At 37.5% G+C, this 25,156-nt stretch overlaps 1 protein-coding gene across 4 annotated transcripts in view; it reads right to left on the reverse strand.

Moving 5' to 3' along the window:
- PDS5B (PDS5 cohesin associated factor B) overlaps positions 1-25,156 on the reverse strand; it is a 100,052-nt gene that overhangs the window by 55,817 nt on the left and 19,079 nt on the right. For all 4 annotated transcript variants that reach the window (XM_072361590.1, XM_072361588.1, XM_072361589.1 and 1 more), the window contains exons 2-8: positions 22,680-22,805; positions 19,857-20,060; positions 15,317-15,403; positions 15,130-15,227; positions 13,923-14,049; positions 7,487-7,567; positions 5,633-5,773 (exon numbers count right to left, since the gene is read on the reverse strand). In XM_072361590.1, coding sequence (XP_072217691.1) covers positions 5,633-5,773; positions 7,487-7,567; positions 13,923-14,049; positions 15,130-15,227; positions 15,317-15,403; positions 19,857-20,060; positions 22,680-22,787 — 846 coding nt within the window. In that variant the 5' untranslated portion in view covers positions 22,788-22,805. The remainder of the gene's footprint in view (positions 1-5,632; positions 5,774-7,486; positions 7,568-13,922; positions 14,050-15,129; positions 15,228-15,316; positions 15,404-19,856; positions 20,061-22,679; positions 22,806-25,156) is intronic.

A 25,156-nucleotide genomic window follows, 5' to 3' on the forward strand; every position in this document is an offset into this window, starting at 1 on the left:
TCCTCATCAGCCAGAAGGCAGTAACTTGGTGGGCACAAAGGTGAATGGATACAAGTCTGCTCAGGGCTCCTTCTCATTTACTTTGGCTTCCCAGGTGCCCTTACACAGCAGATAGGAGACTCAGGAACTGGAAGAACAGGGCTGTGATGAGGTGGATGATCCATTCACACTGGTGGAGCCACCAAGGTCAGGGCAGCCCATCCTCCACACCATGATCACCTCAATGAAGAAAAACACTGGGCCAACAGCCAAACACCCAAAAATTCATATTCCCTCATCCTACAAAGAGAAGGAAAGGGGAGAAAATGGAGACTGAGAAGACTTCGAATTGATATAGTGTTGGTTTAATAAGGAGAGAAGATGCGTGCACAAATATCAACCCAAGCCATTTTATGGTTCTATGAAAGGGGAGGAATTTATGTACTACTTTCCACAGGAAGGCATATATCCCACCTACTCCTGGAAAGTAGAGTCTCAGCATGCATAATGTTTTTTTGAGAAGATATATACTACAACCACACAGTGGTTCTCCCCTCCTTCTCCTTTCCCTGAGCTTTCATTGCTGAGCATATCCCCTTCCCAATCTCTTGCCTCACTGCAGCCTCCTAGCTGGGAGAAGAAAAAGCCCATACCTGTGTGAGCACTGTTCAGCAAAAGCCAATGCACTAGAGTATTAGCAACAATGTTAAATCCACAAAGTCCAGCACCATTAAAGCTATTGTAAAGAATATTAACCACTCAGAAACAAACGGGTAAAGGGTTTGTCTGTTTTTATTTTGTACGTGACATGCATTTCAATTCTTTGCAAGTGTACTTAAAAGATTGTTGGGATAGATAAAGACATAAAGCAACTGAGAGAACGAAGCACAAAAGCTGCCTGTTCCAAAGAACACCACCTACTGCCAGGAAACCTTTCATTCTTTACTCAAGTCAACATGTATGAATCTCACAGCAATTAAGAATTACCTGTCACTGACCAAAAGGCCAGTAATAGTACCAAAGATGCAAGGTGACTGAACACTAGGTGGCCACATTGTTTAGATCCAAAAATAGTAAATATGCACAGAGTTACTGGAGGACCTACGCTCTCTTGCAAGTTCCAATAATTGATTTGGTCATCAACAGGAAAGCCTTGGAATTTTTCCACACTGAAAAGAACCAGCATAGAACTTCATAGAACAGCACAGAACAGTCTCATGAAGGAACCGCGAGGATTCCAGCCACAAAGACTGGCAAGGAAGTTCAGACTGAAAAACAGGATTGCTATCTCAAAGAAATGCCCAACACTAGTACTGTGAGGGTACCTAAATGCCAATAGGAAATACACGATTAAGCCCTGAAAGAGCTAGGCAATGGTACATAAACCTTTCACAGTCCTCAAAGAACTGGGGAAAGTCCTTAAAATTGGAACAGTCAAGATCAACAGCATCTTGTTTTCTTCCTACACTCTAACTGGAATTTATGGAAAGGAAGACAGCAGCCTTTGCAATTACAAAACAGCTGCACATTCGAAGAACTCTGAAGATCTCGGTCTGAACTTTGGACACACTTTTCATGAAACAAGATTCTTCAGTAACCACATGCCTCCTGAACTCAATCGACTGTCTCCCTGATGCATCTCAAACAGAAAGGAAGGATGGACAAACTAGTGCATATTCCTTTTTGAGCCCTCAATATCAGGCAGCAAAATACGCACGTCATTAGAACAAAGACACAGCCTTTCTCAAATTAAAGTTCTGAACAGCATCGCCATTCTTCCAAGGACTTGTCTTCTCTTCAAACAGGAGTTAAACCAGGACAACCAGTAATTTCCAACTTTGTTGTCAAATGATATCCTGAAAGTTCAAAGATTCTTTTTCCCTAAGTTGTCAGTGATCAAGTACTACAGAACCTGCCTTTGCTAAGCCCATGTAACATCATTCTTTCCTTATACAGATGACCGATTACTATTCCCAATTCATTTTAAAGCCCTGTGCCCTACTGAGCTGACCTCCATTGCTCTCCAGGCTTCATGTGACAGTGCCAGCACATTTAAAAAAAGAAATGTTTAACATCTCTACAAAATTAGATCTTTATCACTCTTTGCAGATAAAAAGAACTTTTATACAAGTCAAAATAACTTAGAAAGAACAGTTCTTTGATAAAACTGACAGAAACTGCAAAGACAAACAAAAGTATTTCAGTTCTTTTCAAACAGTGTTTCACTGATATGATCAAATTCATGCAGAACTCATCAAGGTTGTATCTGAAAATATTTTTAGAGCATCTCGGTGACTGGAACACTTGGCATCTAGCTTGGAGGAAGACTACAATAGGTCTACTCCATGTGGTCAAAATTTTTTCTAACTCACGACTTTGGAAACCAATGTAAAGCAAACACATGTTTTCCAAACTGAGAACAATTACCCAATTTTTCTTTGAAAGGAACCTCTCACATTCCCCATTTCTATCTGTTCGACACATGAAAATGAGATCATTCTGACTTCTTCACTCCTCAATATTGACACTGCAAGTGTGGAGACAATCACAGCTTTCTTTCAATGTCTTCCCTTTTAGGAGTAATACAAACCTCTAGCATCTGACATGTAAAGTGATGTATGGGAAACTGTTGATCACAGCCTGAACCTCTGATTAACCACCCGAGGCGAGCAATGAGTCAGCTGCGGGAGCACAGGTGAAGGTAATTCAGTTGTGCTACCAGAAGGGGTGGAGCTTGGCTCCACCTCTCCCAGATCTCATTTAAGGTCTGAGTACCACTAAGGCAGGATCTCTTTCTCTGGAGATCGCTCCTTTGTGGAGTTTACTGTGAACCTTCAACATCGATGATCAGTTTCCCTTTATCCTTCTATCACGATAATCTTTTGTATGAAGTATCTGCATAAGATCTGTTTACCTACTGACTGTATAACTGTACAATTGTATAACTGTACAGGTGACATCCTGGAAAACAGTAACTGTCACATTACGTCATCAACATTTGAGAATCATCCCTAGTATATAGTTTCTATTATCACAATTGTATATCCAAAAGCAATAGCGGACAACCTCTGTGAACAAAAATTAGATGTTTCTGCAAAACTATGCATGACCTAAATACACTTCACTCCAGCTTCTATTTAAACACCTAGCAGGGAGTCCACAGCATGCAAGCTCATACAGCAGAGCTCCTAAACAGACTATGCACAAAATTCAGAAAAGCCATAACCATCCAGATGAGCTCATAATAATACGCAAAGCTCACTGAAGTTGCACTACTAAATTTAGCTGACCTTTATCCAAAAAAGACAATTCCCTTCTCCTATATTTTATTATGAAATGCCAGTTTCTCTCCTTTTCCACCACCCATTTGATCCAAGGCTTCATTAAGCTAACAGAGATACTGCTGTCCAATTTCTTCCCATTCAAATCAGCACATTAGCTGCCTTCCACCATAAGGCACTCGTGAGTTTCTACTGAAATCATATTCTTCTCAATGTACTAATACGCTCTTTATTTGGACCTGAATCCATATTGCTTGACACTAGCCACCACTGTTTAGTATGAAGCCACAGCTGTTGTTGGAGCAGAAAGTACTTACATTGTTACTTGCAAGACTGCAGAAAGAAAGAACTGGTGCTAATCTCAGACAAGCTGACTGTAGTTCATTAATAGGTCAGAACATTCATCTTCAAAGTACTCTTTCAACCACAGGAAGACCTCTCAACTCATTTAAAACAGGATTATACTATTCCATACAAAAGTTTTATGAGTTTGGATTTTTATTTATTTTTACTATATAAGATGGATCAAATTAGATTTGGCAGCCAATAGGCCAAACCAAGCATATAACTTAATCCTGGTAAACTGAAGAAGGTCAAAGCAAAGAAACCAGTCATACAGAAGCACTACGATGTACTGGAGAGAATCCCCAACAGCTCCGGAGTTTAACAAATGATCAAGGAACGAAAACAGTAACAATGTAGCTATTAAAATTTACATCTACTGGAAACATTTTAGCACTTGTAATATCCCCTGCTAAAAGGGTCAACCACCTTACCCTCAGGGCTTTAGGCTGCAAGGAAAAGCTAGACTAAGACTGAGGAGAGAGAAAGCAACACAATAAGTGTTTACCACATAAGAATACCCTAAACAAAGAGCAAATGTAGACATGAAGAAATGCCCTTTTAACTACTGGAGATGAAGAAACCAAGGAAAGGCTGAGAACGATCCAGCTGATTTTGGAAGGAACAAACCAGAAAAAGCTCCTGGAGGAATTAAAAAAAAAAAGAAAGTTTGGCTACTAAACTCACTTATTCAAACAGTAAAATGAGATAAAAACAAGCAGCATCAATTTAAATAAAGGAACATGTGAGTCAATGTAAAATGTGGCACATCAGGAGCACAAAGATGATTCAAGAAGCTCCAGTTTTAAATGAACCTAAAATGGAAAGATGACTGCAATTACAGCTATGAAAAACAAATCCAACGTAGCGGCACTTAAGATGAAATCTTTTGAATAACAGCTTCAGTTGCACAAACTGTGTTTTTATTGGAACTAGAACAATAATTGTTCTCCACCTCTAGGAACAGGCGTTAAAGGCTGAGAAAGATCTGCTTTAAGACAGATGGCAAGAAGTAAAGTGAGACCTACTTTTGGTCCAGAAACATCAATTGAACAGGAAAGATATAACCATTAAAAATAAATCATACCACAATGTAGTATGCCTGGCAAGGAAAGATTAGTGAAAAAAATAATAGACGTGATCAAGTTGTCATCTAATAAATGAACTGGCCACAGGATCTACAAATTTAGACCTCGTCTTTAATAATTAAAACATATACAAACTGAAAAGCTGCCCACCGCACCACAGCCTCTACGTTTAGTAAGGAATTACTTTCGAAGTTCATAATACCAAACCTAATCAAATCCCCCATGTTCTTCCACAGAAACCTTGTGGAACAACAAAATGAATTGTAGAAGTATAGAATAAAGGGAACATCAGCTGCTATACTGACTTTCTCCAAGTGACAGAGACGCTCTGAAATGGTAGATAGTCAAGAAGAAAAACATGAAACCAACAAAACAAACACACAGTGCAAACAAGTGTTGTTTTTTTCAGATAGAAGAAATGGGCTTGAATAAATCAGAGATTCATTCACTGTAGCAATGAATACAAGACTTATTTCTGTTTCCACCTGTGAAAGACCTTCTATTTGATGGAAATAATCGCTGCAACAATTCCCATTAACATGGGGTCCACCATATCCCTGACAAACTTTGCTATTAGGAACAGATACAGTTTCCCTGAACAGCTCGTAGTGCAAAATTCTTGCAACATATTGAAGCCCTTCACAATAAACATTACAGAATCAGACCAGATTCTCAACTGATTCACAAATATTTATTTTAACATGAAGCTGTTGCTTGAATGATAAAAGCCTGACAAACATGCACACCTGTATCTTACGTTGATACACTGAAGTTAAACTACTCTCAAGTGCTTTTGTGAGTTTTTAAGCAATGCAGAGGAGATGTGTTTTATGTATAAAAATAGACCAAACAGAAATAATGACTGCATCAGTACAAAAGTCATAGTAATAGTGAAAAGCACATAAATGTTTCAAAAAGACTTCAAGTATGAGAAATGCTTACCTTAAGTTTGAATTCAAGCTGGGGTAGAACAGAAAGTAAGAGGTGACTGTCAATATTGTACAGCTCCAGAATCAAGTCAAACACATGCTCTGACAGGTCACTAATTGATGTTTTCCCAAGCATCAGAACCTGATTGAAGAACTAGGAAGTAAAACAGAGTGTACATCAGTAACAACAGTGTGCATATATGTGTATGTATACACACATATACACACTCAATTTTATAAATCCCAAGCCTGCCCACTGCTAAAACTATACTTTAGATTTACAGTTTAAAAGGGGGGGGGGAGGGTAGGAAGTTGCAACAGAGAACAACTCAAAACTTCTATAATGTTGTCTATAAAGATCTCATAAATACACAATCTTGGTTTATGTTCAAAATTACACGTAAAGGAAAAAGCACAAGCAGTAACATTTGTTCTACTACAGTAAGACTATGAATAATTTCAGAAAGCTTGCAGCTGGACATCAGAAAAACATTTCTATGCAATCTCCTCCAAAACATAAAGTTTGACAACTGGGACTGGAGTGAGAGTTTTCACTGAAGATACTTCTAAAATCTGAAAACAGTCAATTCCCAAGTTGTTAAAAGAAAGCAACAAAAAGCATTCAAGATTTTCCACTGTTTTCAAGCTCTTGAGGTTTTGGATATCTTCCCTGAGACTTACTAAATCTTTAACTACTTTAAAAAAGCATTATTTCTTTTCCCAGTGAGCAACTCAATTCAGAGAATATTTATGTATTAACTTTTCTTCCCGTCTTCACTCTTCATGTACAATGCCTATTATGTTCTTTGTTGTTTTTACTCTATTGAACTTCATACTCTTCAACCCACTAATCACTCTTCCTCCTTACTACCTATTCTTAGATTCTGTTTCCTCCTCTTTTCCTGAGGAGTCACTAAAATTCTGCTGTCTTAACTTCTCATCTCTTCTAAATAGTCTTATCTCCTCCCTAAAACAAAACAACTGCCACCAAAAGAAACAAAAAAATCCATCCTTTGTTGCAAGAACATATAAGTACATTTGCTGGTGAAAAGTCCAGAACACAAGTTCCAGGGAACTTGAGGGAACTGGGATTGTTGAGTCTGGAGAAGAGGAGGCCCAAGGGATACTTAATCACTCCACAACTCCTTAAGAAGAGTTGTGAATAACAGCAATAGGACAAGAGGCAATAGCCTTTAGTTAGGTTCAGGTTGGATATTAGGAAAAACTTCTCAGAAAGAATGGCAATGCATTGTAACAGGCTGCCAAGGGACATGATTGTTCCTGGAGGTATTCAAGAAACAAGGCATGTTGGGGATGTGCAGATGGATGGACCAGATGATCTCAGTCTTGTCTGGAGGTAACATTTCTATGCCTCCATTATGTCTTCTGATCAGGTTAAGGATTAAAAACAAGGTCCATTAAGACAGCAGAAAGTAAACTATTCACTCCATTTTAGAAAACAAAATTGTTAAGGACTTATTAATTTCTATACAGCAAAGAAATAGACTTAAATGGAGAATGTTTCAATAATGTAACAGTGATCTCCATGAAAAATTATGAGCTTCTTAAGTTACACAGTTTTTCACTCAGAGGGTGGTGATCCACTGGAACAGGTTGCCCAAGGAGGTTGTGGATGCCCCATCCCTGGAGGCATTCAAGGCCAGGCTGGATGTGGCTCTGGGCAGCCTGGTCTGGTGGTTGGTGACCCTGCACATAGCAGGGGGGCTAAAACTGGATGATCACTGTGGTCCTTTTCAACCCAGGCCTTTCTATGATTCTATGACTATTGGCAATTCATTCCTTTCGTAACACATCTTACTGTTTGAAAATGTATTTATTTCCATATTTGTTTGCAGTCTTCACTTACATTAGTAATGTATGGTTCAATTGCTTGTGCCGTCCTCTTAAGCAAAGCCTTTGCCAAATCATAGGCTTGTTTATTTAAATTCTGAAAAATAAAACAAAAATTTTAAGTGCATTAATTAATCTTAAACAATAAACAGAAGTTTTGATTTACCATATGTCAATGTATGTATTAAAGAAACACCTTCTTTTTATACTTTCAGTTATAAAGATAATACAGTCAAACCAAAACAAGTCCAAAGCTTAGAAAATTTCTCCTAAATCAGAGCTTATTTTCCAGTTGCTGTCTATCAGCTTTGACAAAATTAGAAAAGCAATATGAAGCAACTTCAAGGCATTAACAGGCAACACTGATGCAAGACTCTTAACAAGAATGTAATATAAAGTAGAATCAAGTAGCCACCTATCGATTATTATCAGTCTCTCTGAACTACCTCCCAGAAAGGTTTGGTATTTTGGCCTGAGATAGGAAAAAAGATGTTCACCTTTAGCCTACGTTAATCTGTGTAAAGATGACAAGCTAACAAAAATTTAACAAATTAATAAACAGAAACAAAAGCCTACACTATTCCTCTTCCTCCACTTTCTTTAATTATCCATCCACTAGAATCAGTTTAAAAGGGTAATTTTGTTATGGATCTCATCTATAAGGAAGTAAACTTTATTTTAGCATAACGAACAGCAAATGAGATGCGCTGCCACACTCAGACATATGCAGGTAATGTACACATGTAGTCTTCTGTAGCTACCTGAATGAAAAAGATTTTACAGAGATTGAGAGTATTAGGCTTGTAATTCAAAAAGCTGTGCAGAAATGCAGGCTTCCTGACAGCAGGGGGAAGAGATTAACACTTCATGTTAAAATAAAAACAACAGAAGCCTTGATTTGCCTCTTGACAGCTCAGCTGAGTGACTGAAGTCAGAAGACCAGGACAGTCACGTCTGAAGCATTTACTTTACTCAGATCCAATAGTGAAAGGTGACCCAAATTGCCAGTACTAGAAAGGTACTAGAATTCTTACCAAAACAGTAACAAAGAGGAACCAGCGAAGCCCAGCCTGGAGCAAATCCTACCTTCTTGTGAGTATCAGTGAGAAACAAAACCCACTGCCTCCTCACTTTCACAGAAACAGATCAGCTATAGGGAGACCAAAACACAGCTATCACACCACACCAGGAACAGAAGAGATATGAAATTAAAGCCATGCTGTAACAGAAGCAGTTCAGCAATTAAGTGCTCTTCGCTATTAATATTTTTATGATTCTATCAAGTGACCTACCAGTCACTATTAGCACTGGTATTTCCAGGTATATCAGTTAAAAGGTAACCAAAGGAAAGCCGAAGCAGTTTAAGTCTCTTCTTTGAGACATGTTGAAAAGAAATCCTAAAATCATTTGGACTCTCCGAACAATCTGCTTCATTTTACTGGCCTCAACACGAGATATCTCAGAGGTTTCCGAGCACTGAAAATGAAAGGCTGCATTTCAGTCTTTTTCATTCCTAACTTATAATTTTGAGTACTTCTCTTCCTGAGTTTCTTAGTTTTCATCCTTGCAAAATTTCCCCATCGCTTACACAAAAACGAGACATAAGAATCAACACTGACAGTCTTGTGACAGAATTTGCCACTATTTCAGAAAAGAGAAGGTTCTAACATGAAAAAATAAAAATAACAAAGTATTCCCCCCTGCAGTATCTGCTTTTTATTATTTTATCAGAATTGTGACTCTTCGGGAAATAAAACACATACACAGCCATAATAAGAACTGTATGCCACTGGCAATTACTGTTCCAAATCCTTGACTGCCGCAGTTCACCACATCAAAGCCCAGACAGCAGCTTTCACCTGGGTGAGAGTGAACACTGTATCCTGAGCGGGATCTCATCTACATGCAAAACAGGTCTGAGCTGCAGACCTAACACAGCAAAGTTCCGAGAGTCAGATCTGTTTGGATTTATACTGATGGCACGTTCCGCTTGTATCTTTTACACAGCAGCTGATATTAAGGAAGCTGCCATTTGCACAACTACTAATAACTAAAATTTTAAAAATTTAACAGAAATTCTTGTAAGCAGCCTTAGGAAAAGAAGTCTAAAAGAACAGAGATCTTTCATAATTAAGCCACTAAATATCAGACAAAAGATCTCCCAATACCATAATACTTGCTGGGATAAGGGCCAGAAGTAGCAGTTTCCAAACCTGAGTAAATTATTCACATTACACTCCATTCTATCTAAAAAAAAAACACAAAGCTGTGAGCAGGCAAAGGGAAGCTCTTTGCTCAAGTACCAGAGTCCTCAAATGTTCAAAAGCTGTATTTTTTTGAAAATGAATGATAAAATTGTCCTAAAAGCACAGGAAAAAGCGTACTCCTCCCTTTTATAGCTTCAGGATATAAGCAAAACCAGGAAGGCAGCATTGCCCTGGTTGAAATTAAAACATGAGCAAACCAGGCCAAAACAAAATTGGTTGGAATATGTTCAAGAAGCCTATCTTCTTAACTAATTCAACAGCCATAAAGGTATTTCAACTTTATCATGAGGGCTTAACCTTCTCACAAAGGAGAAACGCCACAAGGTAAAATCTAAGTTATATTCCTTCTTTTCCTTACCCTAAACTTTCATATGGCATCACCACCTTTCACAAGTGTAATGGTTTCAAGCTGCGACAGGGGAGGTTCAGGCTGGACATTAGGAAGTATTTCTTCTCAGAAAGGGTAGTCAGGCGTTGGAATGCACTGCCCAGGGAGGTGGTAGAGTCACCGACCATGGGAGTGTTCAAGAAACATTTGGATGTTGCATTGAGGAATATGGTTTAGCTGACTAGCTTATCTGACTAACTTGTACCGCAGACAAAAGAAGGCAGCAGGATCTCTCACAGCATGGCAGGGGCATTTCTGTGGTTATAGAGGCAAGGCTCTCCAGGACAGTTTGCCAAACCCAGTCAGGTATGTACGATGGGGTTGGCAGTGGTAGAAATACGTACCTACTGATTTTTTTGCCCAGTCACTTTTTCCAGTTATCTCAAGTCCAATGTAATACAGTTCAAAGCAATTCAGAATGCAATAGTTTGCAATCATATTTTAAAAGGAGAAAACAAATGCAGGCCCCTTATATTTTTCTTCAAAAAGGAAGTGTAGCCAGCATCGACCTCGTCCTTAATTTTTCTAACATCTAGATTTTATTCCTAGAGTTAAGATAATCTATCTAGAGCAAATATTCCTAAAGAAATACGTGTTTTTAAAGCATTTTTTCTTTTAATTTGAAAAAGGTATTCAATTTTATTCCCGCTACCGAGGACACAACAGGAGAAGTTGTATACAAGAGCACTTTACAAGGCAAATTTAAATGGATCCTCTAGTTCTTCTGAGGGAGGGCCTCCCTTCCCCTCCCTCAGGTTTTTCCCTCAGACAGGTTTTTAAGGGTGGCTGACAAAACAGAAAAAGCAGCTGAGGTGTTGCCAAGATAGATAGTACTAATTATTAAGCAAGTTTCTAATGGAGACAGTTAGGAATTTAATTGTCAATATCACTTTTCTGAGAAGATAAGCACATTAATCATGTCAGATGTGCAGTGTGGGACTCCCTGTAGCACTCCTGAGGCTGCAAATGGAACACTGTTAAACACTCCAGGAAATGAAGTACAATTTGCCTGCTAACACTGCACAAACACAGAACTGTTTACAGGTGCTAATATAAAGGCTTTATAATCTGAAAAGGGTAATTAAAAGAGAAAACTATTAATTTGTCTTGCATTTTTATATCGACTGCTTCTCCCTGGGTTCCAATATTTTCTGGGTTTAGTTCCCTATTTACTTGATTACCTCTTAAGGTAATCCTATCAGAAGAATTTCAATGGAGTTTGTAGATAGAAAGAAGAGTCAAATCAGAAAAGGAAAATGGTTAAACACCAAAGAAATTTGGAGTTGGGCAACAATGCAACAAACTGTGTTGTTTTACTTTATTATCTGATACTTGCTCAAGTCAGATGGAACATCTGAGACTATTCCAGTGATTACTAATTACAGTAGACAGACATTTGATAATATGTCGCATTCTCAGTATGTGCTCCTGTGCCTGAATTTTTGCAGTCATCCTGCTAGCACCACTGTTTTATTACTTGCTACACAGAACTACAACTTGTATTCAGCACTTCTCTTAGGAAAAAAAAACCTGACCTTGATTTTAAGAAGTACCAGTAATTGAAGTAACCTTTGTCAAACTAGCAATTTAATTACTATAACTCTTAAAAACATTCAGGTAATTTTAGAATCAAAACCCAGCCACTGGACCTTGGCATCCAGGGTTCATAACAACAGGAGCTGTGTGAACTTTCTCTTCACAAAAGACACAGAAGGCTTCTTTGATAAAATACATCGAGTAAGCTCCTCAAGTCTTCAACCTAGTGCCCAATGGAACTGCTTATACAGCTGAAGTCATACTACCAGTATCATTATTTTCCACAGCACAATCATTCAATTCACTCCGCAGTTCCTCATGTACACAACCATCCTCCCAGCTGTGTTGAAAACACATGGTTTGCACGTATCATTTGCCTTTAACATTGCTGTCTTATATCCAACAACCCCTCATCTAATCGTTTTCAAATCTGAGTTAGTAACAACTCTGCACTTCGTTCACTCCATCAAAAATATTCTTTTGGTTCCCAGGGAACCCCACCAGGTAAGGATTTACCACTTACCAACAGTTCTCACTGTGTCATTTTTGATGGGCAATCTGGTTTTGGATTTCCCCCTCCTCAAACCCATACAGCCCAAAAGATAGATCAGTCTGAACTCTTACCTATGGCAGACCTGAAATCTAATCCTTTTGATGTTTCACTAGTGGAAAGATTCTCACAATGAATTCATTACACTCTTCCACCTAACCATTTTTTGTAGCCACAACACAAACTCTAGAATTTTACATTAACATTATATACGGAAACGGAGATGAAACAAAAATACAAGAAACTTCTTTATGAAGTTCTTTATGAGTCTATATGAAAAAGGTTAAAAAACTGAAGTTTAAAGTATTCAGAATATGGACTAGAGTTACAAAACTGCTTCAGTTAAGAGTAACCCTTGAACAAGCACCCCATCCAAACAAAGTTTTCATCAGAGGTAAAAGAAAATATAGATCTTCAAATGCCTTACCCAATTAAAACATTCCCAGTCAATAACTTTAAATCCACTATGAAACAAAACTGTTTCAATGCTAGAGCCAAACTAGCAGCATACAAACTACCCAAAAATCAGTTCAATAAACTTGAACCATAAGAACAGTGCAGTCAAACAAGCTGAACACGCATCGCGCCATGAAACAAATAGCAAATGTTTAACAACTGAAAAAATGCAAATTGAAACACTTTGCAAACTCTTGCTTTTGGTTCTTGTATTCTAAGGTTTAATTTTGTGAATGTGAGTTTTAGCCACACAAGTTTCATTCCTGGCACAAATGTACTCCCTGAAAGACTCAGCTAGAAAATCTCTCCAGTTGAAACAAAACCCAAGACTACGGTAAATACGTAAGTCTTTCATTGTCAACAGAAAAGTAATTAGTGTGCTGCACAAAGCATCTTATGAAAAGCCTATTCAGATTCTCTGGATACGTCACCATTTCTCAGTTCACATCCACTCCATTCACTCACTTCTAATGCTTTTAAAAGTAACAATAATAAAAAAAAAATAAATAATAATCTTTTCACCGAATTCACTTCTCAGGAACAAAAAGCAAACCTGTCAGGTGACACTCCAAACTATCCCAAATCCTGCTAAGTACACATTTCCTACATAATTTCCCAGGAGTTTTCAGAATCTTACAAGTCTTCTTGACTGTAACCCAACAGATTTCAGTAAGACCTGGCTAGTTTTCGGAATAAAAGGTCTGTTAAAGGTCTACAGTTAATTGCTTCTCACAGTTAACTGTACAATTTCTTTTTAATTATTTTTATTTAAAAACCAATCACCGCTGCTCATTAAGGTAAGACAGCCACTGTTTCTGAACATGATTATTTCTATGACTGTGTCAAAAACACGCCAATGTGCTTCTAATGACACCAAGTCAATGTTAACCTTTCCCCCCCTGCTTAGGGCAGCACAATGTTTTGAACAGTTGATACAGCATTACACTAATTGAAAGCTTTCCAAAGGACATACGGACCTTCCACACAAATGTCTGGCAGCATTGGCCATGTATCATAAACTATGCATAAATTCGTATGACATTAAAGCTTTAAAATGACTTTAACTGCTATTGCTTCGGCTTACACCACGCAAATTAAAGCAACAAAATGATTAAATTTTACAGTTATTAAAGTTGGTTAAATCACACAATAGGAACATACTTCAGCTATTCTATCAGCAAAAAATCTAAATACGTGATATAAGACAAACCTTAAGAACAATTACAAAACAAATATAACCACTAGTAACTCTTACCTTATGTGCTGGCACTAGATTAACTAACACTGTATCCAAAAGTTCCTGTGACACAGTATCTCCCTCACAAATGATAGAGCTCATCAGATCGACCATGTGCATGTGTACTTTTTGGTTATGTCCATTGCTGAAATTAAAAACAAGAATTCTCAGTGTTCTATTCACATTAAGGACAAAGTTTTAATCAGAATATTCTCCAAGATAATGCCAAAAGAAAACAGTATCAATAAAAATAATAATCATCATCAAATTAGAAGTTTTCTTAGAAGTCAAACTACTGAAGTTTCTGGGCTGCATACAGCTTTTTTCATAGCGTTCTCAAAACTCATGCCCTCTTTGTCTACAACTATACTAAAAAGGACTTTATCAGTCCCTACCACAAGAATAAGACAGAATACTGAGTTTTTCTCCTCCACTCAACACTGTTGAGTTCACATCTGGAGTGCTGTGTCCAGTGCAGAGACATAGATACACTGGAGTCAGCCCAACAAAGGGCCAGAATCATGACTACAGACTGGAACAGCTCTCATAAAAGCTGCATTTGAGAGAGGTGGCTTTTTTTAATTCCCATCCTCAAGAAGAAAGGAGTCAGGTAGAACCTGTTATATTTAAATACCTCATTTGGGAAGTAAAGATGAAAAAACCAGACTCATCTCAGTAGTGTCCAGTGACAGGACAAAAAGCAGTGGGAACAAATTGAATGCTATTTAAACAGTAACACCATTTAAACATATGATATTCTATTTATTTCCTTGTAAAGTGGATGAATGCCATTAACAGCTTGCACCAAGAGGCCACAGACCCTCCATCCTTGAGGAGGAGCTCAGCTAGCTGACCCTGCTGAGCAGGGAGGAGTGGACTAGATGACTGTTCCTTCCAGTGTCCACTATCCCCTGTATCACATTTTTACAGCAAGAATCTTCCAGTTCTCTTAGAACTGTATAACATACCATTCAATTCAGTTTCAAGAAAAGGGTGAAATAAATGCAGTAGGAGACAATGAATACAACCTACTTGGAAGAAAGTAATTAGCTGTGTATCTTGTTTAATCAAAGCATGTGCAACAGACAGCTACTCCTAGTTAAACTGAATTGGAAGGAGTTATAAAAATTAAGCTTGTGACTGCTTAAAGCCTAACAACAGACTGAACATTTAAGTTGGAAAGAACTTCTCAATCACGCAATAATATGTTTGTGACAATACTTACTTTATTACTGAAAACAGCGTCCTGTACAGTTGTGTGAAAATCTCATTGCTGTCTTCTAACTCAAAACATATGTTATAAGACTTCACCCAAGCAATGTTCTAAGTTGAAAAGGGAAACAACAAAGCAGTTAATATAAGATTAAGTTTAAAAATAGCATTTAAACTTTATATTAGGTTATCAAGCTTACCTCAAGTAAATAAAAATATCGATTGAACTGGGGGCTTTTTGTATCTTCTAAACCCTTAAGTTGCCTTGTTATGAACATAAATATATCCTGAAAAGAAAAGAAGTTACATTTAATCAATTGAAATGAAACTTTTAAAACTACAATAAACTACCTTTTGAAATTACTAATACTATTCTTCACTACAAAGTATGTAGTAATGACAGAGACATTATTTTACTACCCAAAAACAACGAGATCTACAAAACACCTCAAGGAGTAATCTTAAAATGCTTCAAACTCTTTACAAAAAGAACTGAGGAAGTTTTATTTTTCTGAGGAAGCAAAAAGTTTTTCCTTTTCCAAATAAAACCAGACAATGTGATAAGTAAAGCTGCAGTTGGCTTATGTGCCACAGAAGTCAATGTTATTCACAAGGACAAAGAATTCTAAATTTTTACCTTATGCTGCAGTGGGTTTGAACAGGAGAAAAGAGGAAATAAAGTCGTAGCCAACTGCAGCTTTCCTAAGAGTACTACAATACGTATATAGTATTTATGCATTTTTCCATCACAGTGTGACAGGCAACATCTCTTGTAAAAGACCACCAAAATCAACAAACTAAGTTTCTCCTGCTTTCTGTATCTATTCCCAGCACCAGAAAACTTCAGAAAACATCTCCCAAAAGAAATCCAAGCAGGTTGTAAGGAACAAGCAATCAATTATGAACAGAATGGAAGGTGTCCCTTTTAACTACTTTTTATAGTTGAGAAACGAATAGCTAGAAAATTCTAGCTACTATTTTAAATCAAAAGACTGAGAAGTACACATCATCATCATCTGTGACAGCGTTCACAGCCTCAAGCGTATCGGTAATAAATTAGGTACAAATTAATTATGACATCTATAAAGTTGCTGTAATAAATACATGAAAGCCTTACAGTTAACCATGAAAAGTTTCCTTAGAAGAAAGGAACTGTGTTCTATAAGCTAGTTGTAATATAATTTCACATTAAGTTACATTTATACACAAGGAAAGCTCATGAGCCTCTTCCACACACCGTTCGCTTAAGATTAGAAAGCTCTTCTGTTATGTTTTCAAATGACCATTCCACACTGGCCCCCAACCAAGAATGATGAGACAGAGATGAGAATATAGTTCCATCTTATTAAGGCCATAAGCACAAAATCCAGCCTTAATAGATAAGCCAAGCATTTACTGTTCTAGGTTAAGAACAGGAATTAGAATATACATCATCACCAGCTCTTGGTAAAAAATAAAAAGTAAATAATAATTTTAAAAGTACAGCGAGCACGTGGCTCAAAGATGCAGCTTCATGGAATTCAAGAAGACTGTAACTTCGATGTGTTAACTACAGATGATCAGAAGAGCTGCCATTTGGTTCACGCTTCAGATCAGTTACAGAGCACACGAAGCTCACTCTGTGGCTGAAATTAAACCAGAATATGCAGTTCAAAGAGTACACCTCATGGACTCCTACCACTAAAAAGCATTCAGTCCATAGACAAAGACCAGCCTGAAGAACTCCTCCCTTACAGGCAGCGCCTGAAGCACTACTAGGCCAACAGCCCACAGGCAATGAGCTCTATTATCTGAAGAACTGACACACCAGAAGGCACTGGGAAGTCTGGCAGCCACACAAACTGAATCTCAGGGAAGGTTAGGATTCAACCACACAAGAAAAGGAAAGAAAGCCAAGTGTAAGAACTGCTTCATTTTACAGATCGTGCTTCATGTATAATGATTCTTTTTTTTAAAAAAAAAGCATTACTTGTAAAACTGTGTTAATTTAACAAAGAATCTGTATTTTTAATCCCGCAGCTCAGTACGCAGCATTCAGTACATGTAACTCACAGTAATGAGATCAAAACTAGTTTTCCTGGTTTTGTTTGCACTGTATATACATGAATATATACACCAATGAATACTGTGCAGTAAGTCTAACATCTGAATGCTTCACAAGTTGTAGTCTGAAAACCTAACAAACGTATCCTTTTCTTTCCCCTCAGTTTCTGTTTTAAAAGGCAAACTAAATTGAAACGTATCTGTTAATTTTAAGTACCTGGTGTTACATGACCCAAAGCTTTTCCTTTTCTGAGCACAGAGTACACTATTTGAACACACATTTGTACACATTAAAACACGGGACGAATCAACTTTGGCTGCAGATAAGAAATCACAACACTTCCACTGATTTGTCACTACTATTCCACATCACGTTTCATGAAGCAAGCACACATTAAAACCCAAACTCCAAAACCACAAGTGCGTATGGCTCAACTTTAAGAAGAACACCAGATATTTTCTGCGGACTGTTGTCTGGATACAAATTAACCATAGAATGGCTTCAGTGCACACCAGAGCCATAGCTTGCACCACAGAATACATTCAGATGCTTGACACTCTGCTGCTGTATACACCCTTAACTACTTCCATTTCAGCCTCATCAAGTGTACCTTCCATGAGCCTAAGCAGTTTTCTTTGACACAAACCAGTGATTAGAATACCTCCACCCCAGAAAACCAGAACTGCGCTCTAGGCTTTCCCCAGCCTTAAATTAAAAGTTCCCATATCCCAGAGGAGCATTCCTACTCCACTTCTGCTTTTACCCAGTTCATGGCATTTTCCATCTCTATTGTTAAAGATCTTTCAACGCTCATTGAGGCATTAAAGATTTATGCTGAGGATACACATAAGAGAGGGGAACCACAAGTCCTGACCCCTTTCCTGTGTAGCTTACACACTGTGCAAATGAGTTAAAGAGATGTGTGAAGTCAGAATAAAAACTTCAGATTGATGTTTCCCCCTCTCCAAAAATTAACCATTTCTGCACTTCCCTTTTTCTATCTTCAACTTGGACGCTATACTTAGAAAAGAAGATACTGTAAGCTTCACTATAGGCATGTTAAATACTAGATATAAATAGTGCCAAGATATAACCCAAGAGGAAGTGTTCTTCCTCTTACCTCTTTGTCTTAAGGTGGAGGGAACTCTTCAACATATGTATCAGAGCTTGTCCTGCAACCACAAAAGCTGTGTTCAGCGGAAACTGGTTTGCAATGATCTACCTCAACAGTCCCGGGCAAAGGTCTAATGTTTGTCCTGTCCTTATTTCTCATTTAGAAATCTGCATCAGGAGACTGAATTCTAAAATCTGCACAGATTACAGAACTGGCTGCTGACAGAGGAAGTTTGTAGTCTATTCAGAGATGTAAGTACTAGTAGCATGATTGCACTGTAAATAAAAGACCAGTAATGTAAACTTCCCAATAATAAAATGTAAATCATCATAGTATTTGACAAGTGAAATTGTGTACAGAGGGTTACTATCATTCATTAGCCAAACTCTGAAGAAAAAAAAAGACCAACAAGCAAGCAAAGGAAAACACACTACTCAAAGCTACTCAAAACTGAACTGAAAGTCTTGGAACCTTAACATCAGACAAACACAGTCCAGTAGAGAAAGGTCGTGCTTGTCTGAAGCTGGAGATGATGTAATTAACAAAAGAGGTAACTTGAGTAAGTATGATCGTATGATCAGAGATGTAACAATTCAGAAAAATACAGCTTGCTAAAAGCCCCAGGTTTCTCTCCAGCATGTTGGGTAAAAAGGCATCAATTTCAATTGCAATTGCAGTGTTGACCTTGCTTAAGAAGTACTTTCAGCATAACCATTAAATCAGAAACTGAGTGATTTCTTCCACTGCAACAGACACACCTTTCACCCCCACTGTTCTTTTATCCTGAGAGTGTGTCTGTACTACACTCTTAAGCCAGGGAGATAAAATATGACAGTTTTCAGCATTATTTTCCCCTGCAATATTTTCTGTATAAGTCATTTCATCAGCCTAGACTCAAGTTGTGTCAGCAAAGTGAGTTTGATTATTCTGAGCCAGAAAGAAAATCAGACATCTGTTAAAATAAGAGTTCCAAAACAAAACAAAAAAACAGCAACCTAAAATGAAAAGTCCTGAAACAAACAGGGCAGATCAGTACTGCCTTTTCAAAGTTGGCATTTCTCAATCAACCATCTCCATCTAGTGGGACCAGCAATGTTTGTACTTCCTGCATTCTCCAATTCACATCAGAAATAGTTTCTCTAGGCAGAAGTATTTTTGTTTCAGTAGAGCTTTTATAGACAGAAATCCAGTAACCATCTCTTCATAGTTGAACTGGAAACAGCAGACACATTTTTCTGAGTGAAAGCATTAGCTATCTTGAAAGATACCGCAATAAAAACTATAGACAGAAGACAAATTCTAAAGTAACAGCCCAGAACTAATGAACCCTAAAGACTGTTCAGTAAAACACCTATTTCCAATATAAATCCAAATCCCAGTGAGTTATTGGAAGATGTATTATATATCACTTTATCCAATGAGCTCTTGATCTCACAGAACATCCTTATTCATGAATCACATGAAAGTCTCGGACAGCTCAAGTTGAAGCAGAAATAAACAGAGAAAAAGAAGTTACAACCAAACATTAATAATTTAGTTGAAAAATCAGGCATGGAAAATAAAACAGATTAATTCTATTTACCTTTAGTTTATCTGGTGAAGTGTACGGAGCTTCAGGGGCATAAATTCTGAAAATATCAGCAAGACAACAAGCTACCAGCAAACGTACATCTTTATCAGGATGCTTAAGGAAAAAATCTGAAGCGAGATGTAAAGCAAGATTTAGGTACAGCTCCTTTTCTTCTTCAGAGTCCTGGTCCATATCCATGAAAGTTTTCACAACCATCTGTAAAGAAAATATAAAAAGACTTCAATACACATGCTGACAAATGCACAACACCTACCAGAAGCAACACAGCAGTAAGTGTTTGAATAGCAGTAGTAAACCCAGTGCCTTATTTATCAGGCTATGAGTAGCATTAGTCAAATTCTCCGCCAATTGTCCCAACAGACACCATTTGTCAGAGGTGACAAAAATCCAGCAGTAGGCTTTTGTGTATATTTTTAGATCAAATACGTCATCAGATTGACCAGAAATCAAAAGATACAGAAGGAGTCACTGAATAATTTGGAGAACAGCAAAACTTTATTCAATTTGTGCGTTCCTCCCTTAAGTATTTAGTTTTCCAATGTATTCTTCCTCTTTTTTCTTTCAGTTTCCAATTTTTTTCTCCTACTATCTTCAACACCCTTAGATAATATAAGAAGTAATTCTACAAACAGCAAAGGAGAATAGTGTTCAGCTCTATGGAAAGCAGTTAAATGTATATATTTAACAAGGTAACGAATACTCAAGTGCCACAAGTGTTCTTGCAACAAGCACAGATTTTGTCATTCTAGAAATTAATCTTCCATTTCTCTTCCCCAACAAGATGAAATTCCACACTGACAAAAAAGAATTAGTCAGCCTTTCTCCCAAACAAATCTGTCACAGCACTTAAGGAAAACAAAGTAAAACAAGATCATTTTCTTAGTGCACTTTTCTAGTTTCTGTCAAAGCAATGAGTTACAGAATTCCGGAACCTGAAACTGCACCCAGACCACCTTGATTGATACTCCTGGAGCGTCCAGATGTGGGTGGAGTGTCCAGATGTGGTCCACATTTCTTCACCCATTCTATCGTTCTGACTCCTACCTTCTCCTACTGCAATACTCTTTACCATTCCATTTCAAATAACGTATGGAAAGGTATGTTATAAGATTGCTGGTCTGAAATTTATGATTCTCAACATGATCCCTTAGCTCTTGCATATTAAGTAAAACTGGAAGAAATGCTTTCCTCACAATACCCACCATTTCTAAAAACATTTATCACCTTTGCCTTTTCAGTACTAATCCCTATCTCTGAGCATTTGTTTTCCCTTTCTCCCCTCCACACCCACTATAATTTGGAGGACGGGTTGATCAGCAATGCATACAGCTTGCCAAGTTATGCTAATACATAAATTCACTCTGCATATTTTATTCTCAGACCTCATAATAATTTGTGTTTAGATAAATGGGTCATCTCACTTAACAAATAGCAAATTATCTGCATGGAATTACAAAATCTACAGAGAAGAGCTTCTTCTCCCATACTTATGTGAATTCAGCAGAGAGGGAAATGAGGAGGTTAATAGTCTATTTATCTGTAAGCTTGTTTTCCTTAGCTCCTGCAACTGTGTTTATAATGTACGTGTACACACTTGTGGTGTTTTCAATAGCCTAGATTATCCAATTCAGTAACAGAAGGACACAGGGTTCACTCTTGCCTGCATAACCACAAATGCAAAGCCAGCGTGAACAGCTGGACAAGAAACATGACATCCTGCAAAATACATTTATCCTGCAAAGTGACAATACAAGGACTAAAAATTCAAAGCCAGCAAATGAAGATAGAAGAGAAAAAATATCAGCAAGAACCGCAGTCATTTTTAAGAACTAAGAAAGGGGAAGAAAAAAAAAATGTCAGCACTATCATCTGTATCTATAAGTAACTCCCAGCAGGAGAAATTATAAACACTGTATTCTATTAAACATCATAGAATGCACTATAACACCCATCAATTAAATTTGAAAGGAACAGAAAGGTTAATGGTGGAGGAACTAATCTTTGCGCTTTGTGGTTTTTAACTGTCTTGTTCATTTAGTAGTAATACCACGCACTTACAAGTACACTTTAGGAAAACTCCAAACGAAGCTTTTCCCAATCACAGAATGTGTAAGGTACCTCTCCCAGATCTGTTTCCTCCTGTTTCTCAGGGCAAGCCCAAGTGGCAGGCTTCCCCTTTGCATATAACACTAATAAGTCTGCCACTCTGTCAAAGTACATGGGTAGATAAAGAACAGGAGCAACATAATTATCCACCAAGTATTTCCGTTCTTTTTGTAGGGTTAGGCCAAAGAAACTGGTCATAAAAAAATCAGGAGACTTAGTATACGTTTACATAGTATAAGCAAAGACTTTATTATTCTCATATTAGCCTCTTTAAAGTGGGTTTTATGATCAGCCTTGTAAGGAGAACAACTGCATTTACAGAATATATTCTGATGTATCTGCATTCTTTCCAAAATTAAGACCCACTCCCTTTTCACATTTACCAGTATTTTCACCTCTAAAAGCACTGACTTACTATAGGAGATAAAACAAAATTTAAGCATTTGAAATTAATTTCCTTTTATTTTTTTTTTCCTTTTAACTCTTTCAAATATATTTGGACCAGTCATTTCAAGAAAACAAGCAACAGAAGGCACAACAGCCAACAAGTTCCTCCTTCCAAGCATAGAAAAGGCTTTGCCCAGAAGAAAACATATATAAAATCCTTTCAGATAGAAAATACAGTAATAGGACCACTGAATGTTACATCCAATAAACATCATAGAATTACTGGTAGCGCATTTACCAACCTAAGTTACTATTACTAACCTTTAGCCTTCTCACCATCTCTTCTTTAGATATTTTATCGGAGATTTCTTTGACTCCTGGAGGATATGTGATTTTTCCATCATTGGCTCTCGTCTTTGAATGAGCCATGATTTCACGATATTAAAACTGTGAGGGGAAAAAGAAAAAAGAGAGTCAATATTAATTATCTGCTTTATGCATATTTTTTCTGTCCTGCTTTTAAAACCAGTTAGATAGATTTGAAGGGTCAAAATACTAAAACGTTACAGAAAAGAACTATATAAGCAAGTAGAAAATTGATCAAAATACACTTTTTTTTTCAGATTGTGCCTGGCAGCAATGGCTTTGACGTTCAAGCAGACTGTCCTACAGTACAATAAAACGTCCAAGAAGTACACAACTGGAAAGTCCAAACCCTTCATTCCTGAATCACACTTAGAGATGAAACCAAGTAACTTGTTTGTACTGTTACGGTCACTTGTTCACAATAAACTCCAGCCAGCTTAGATTCTTACACTCTCTGAATACAGACATCTAAAGTGAAGTTCGCGTTTTCTAAACAATTAAATAGAGCACAGGTTCCCCAGTAGTCTGAACAGCAGTGCTTCAGAAGTGTTCTGCATCACCAATTTTAATTTGCAGATACTGCATTTTCACAAAGTTTTATCGCACCCTGAAGAGAGCAATAGTGATCTAGATAAGCAATCTATAAGGGAATGTGGTAGGTACAGGAACAGACAAGCTCATTGGAAATCTTTCCTCTATGCTACAAACCCAAGCTTTTAAACAAATAAGTGCAAATAAACAACAATATCTTATTCCTAAATTCCAGTTACAAAAACAACACAGCTATTCAGTTCCTTAATTCCTGTATCAGTCACTTTAGTCACCTAACCCGTCCTGAACTATGCAAACTCTTACTGCAGTAGAGGAAGAAGATGCCCATTACTCTTCTACTTCAAGACTGAAAGCTTTATTTACATAAAGCAATTAATAAAATCAAACAACAGTGAATAAAACTAAATGACGTGTTGGGATAATTAATATGTTTTAAAAAGATGATGCAAACAAAGCCAAGAATGCAAAAATAAAAATAAAGGAAACTTTTTTCTACCCCTGCCTTGCCCCCACCCCATTTTATTAGTCAGAAATACTTCCTCCCAGTGTTTGCCTTCCTGAACTGTGCAATCTAAGTCAGGCATTTTCTTCCTACTAACCTCGTATATGAAACATAGAACTCCTCAGAACTATAACAACCAAACAGACCAGAATTCACAAGGAGAGACAGTATAGCAGCACGTTCCATAAGAGGATAGCATAAACTTGCCACAGTTGAGACTTCAGCACCTAAATCAATGTTATTCTACACAGAAAGAAAACTGCAACATGAAACAAACTCATCCACCCATGCCTCCAAATGCCCCAACCCACTTCGTATCCCTCAGTTCACATACCAAGATCACAACGTAAGTTAAAGATTTTTGCTTAACCTTCACTAAACTTTCATGAAACATTTTTTGTTAAGAACACATACAGTACGACCTTTGTTTTAGGAAATGGGGAAAATGAATCAAATGAACAAAATCAGACTAACTCACCAGAAAGTTAACAGCTTTTAAGAAATATCTGAGACACCAAGTCTGAAAAAGAAAGCCCTAAATGATGTAATTATCCACTTATCTTTACTGAAAGAAAAAGGTCACTTAAGGCCAAATCTAAGAGCTGACAACTCCAACTTATCTTCAAGTTTTCAGTTCAAACATCGGGGTATGTTATTTGGCTATAGTAAGCAAGAACAAAGACAAGCGTATTTCAGTATAAAAGGTCATCAACAACTCATCATGAGCTTTATTTACTTTTTCATCCTTCGCTCATACATCTTTGGGTGAAGCTGCTGAGCTCACTGCCCACACCATCTATTATGTATGTCACGTACCAGTGTCACCTCGCTTTCCAGCATATTAACTGAAGACACTTGACAGCCATGATATGCAATGCAATTCTATAGCTATGCAGCAGCCAATGCTGTTTGTCTTCTCTTTGTATGTACATCTACGGGGCAGCTAAAATGAGTTCTACTTACACTTGGAGTAAAAGCAGATAGTGAGAAAGTTGAGGGGTGAACAGAACTCAGTTAAGTAACTTTACTAATACTCCCAGAAAAACGTGACACCCCTCCAATTCCTATTGTATTTCTTAGTATACTGCATGACAGTAGTCTAGAACTCCTCAAAAACAGAAGATATGACCAAGTTCACCCTTCTTGCTGTTTGATGTAGGTTCCACATTACAGCTTCCAGATGGGATGCTATACGTGATGCAAACACTGATCTTAACAGTTCACCACAGCAGACAAGAGCCTTGCTGTCATCACTCTAAGAATACTCCAACAACATTCAGTGCTTTCCCGGACCAGCCAAACTCACCAATTCAAAAAAGAAGCCTAATTGGTTTTGAAAAGCATAGGACATGCATCAGAGCCCATTCAAAGGAAGGAA

This window comes from Excalfactoria chinensis, chromosome 1 (genome assembly GCF_039878825.1).
Source record: "Excalfactoria chinensis isolate bCotChi1 chromosome 1, bCotChi1.hap2, whole genome shotgun sequence".
Lineage (NCBI taxonomy): Eukaryota > Metazoa > Chordata > Aves > Galliformes > Phasianidae > Excalfactoria > Excalfactoria chinensis.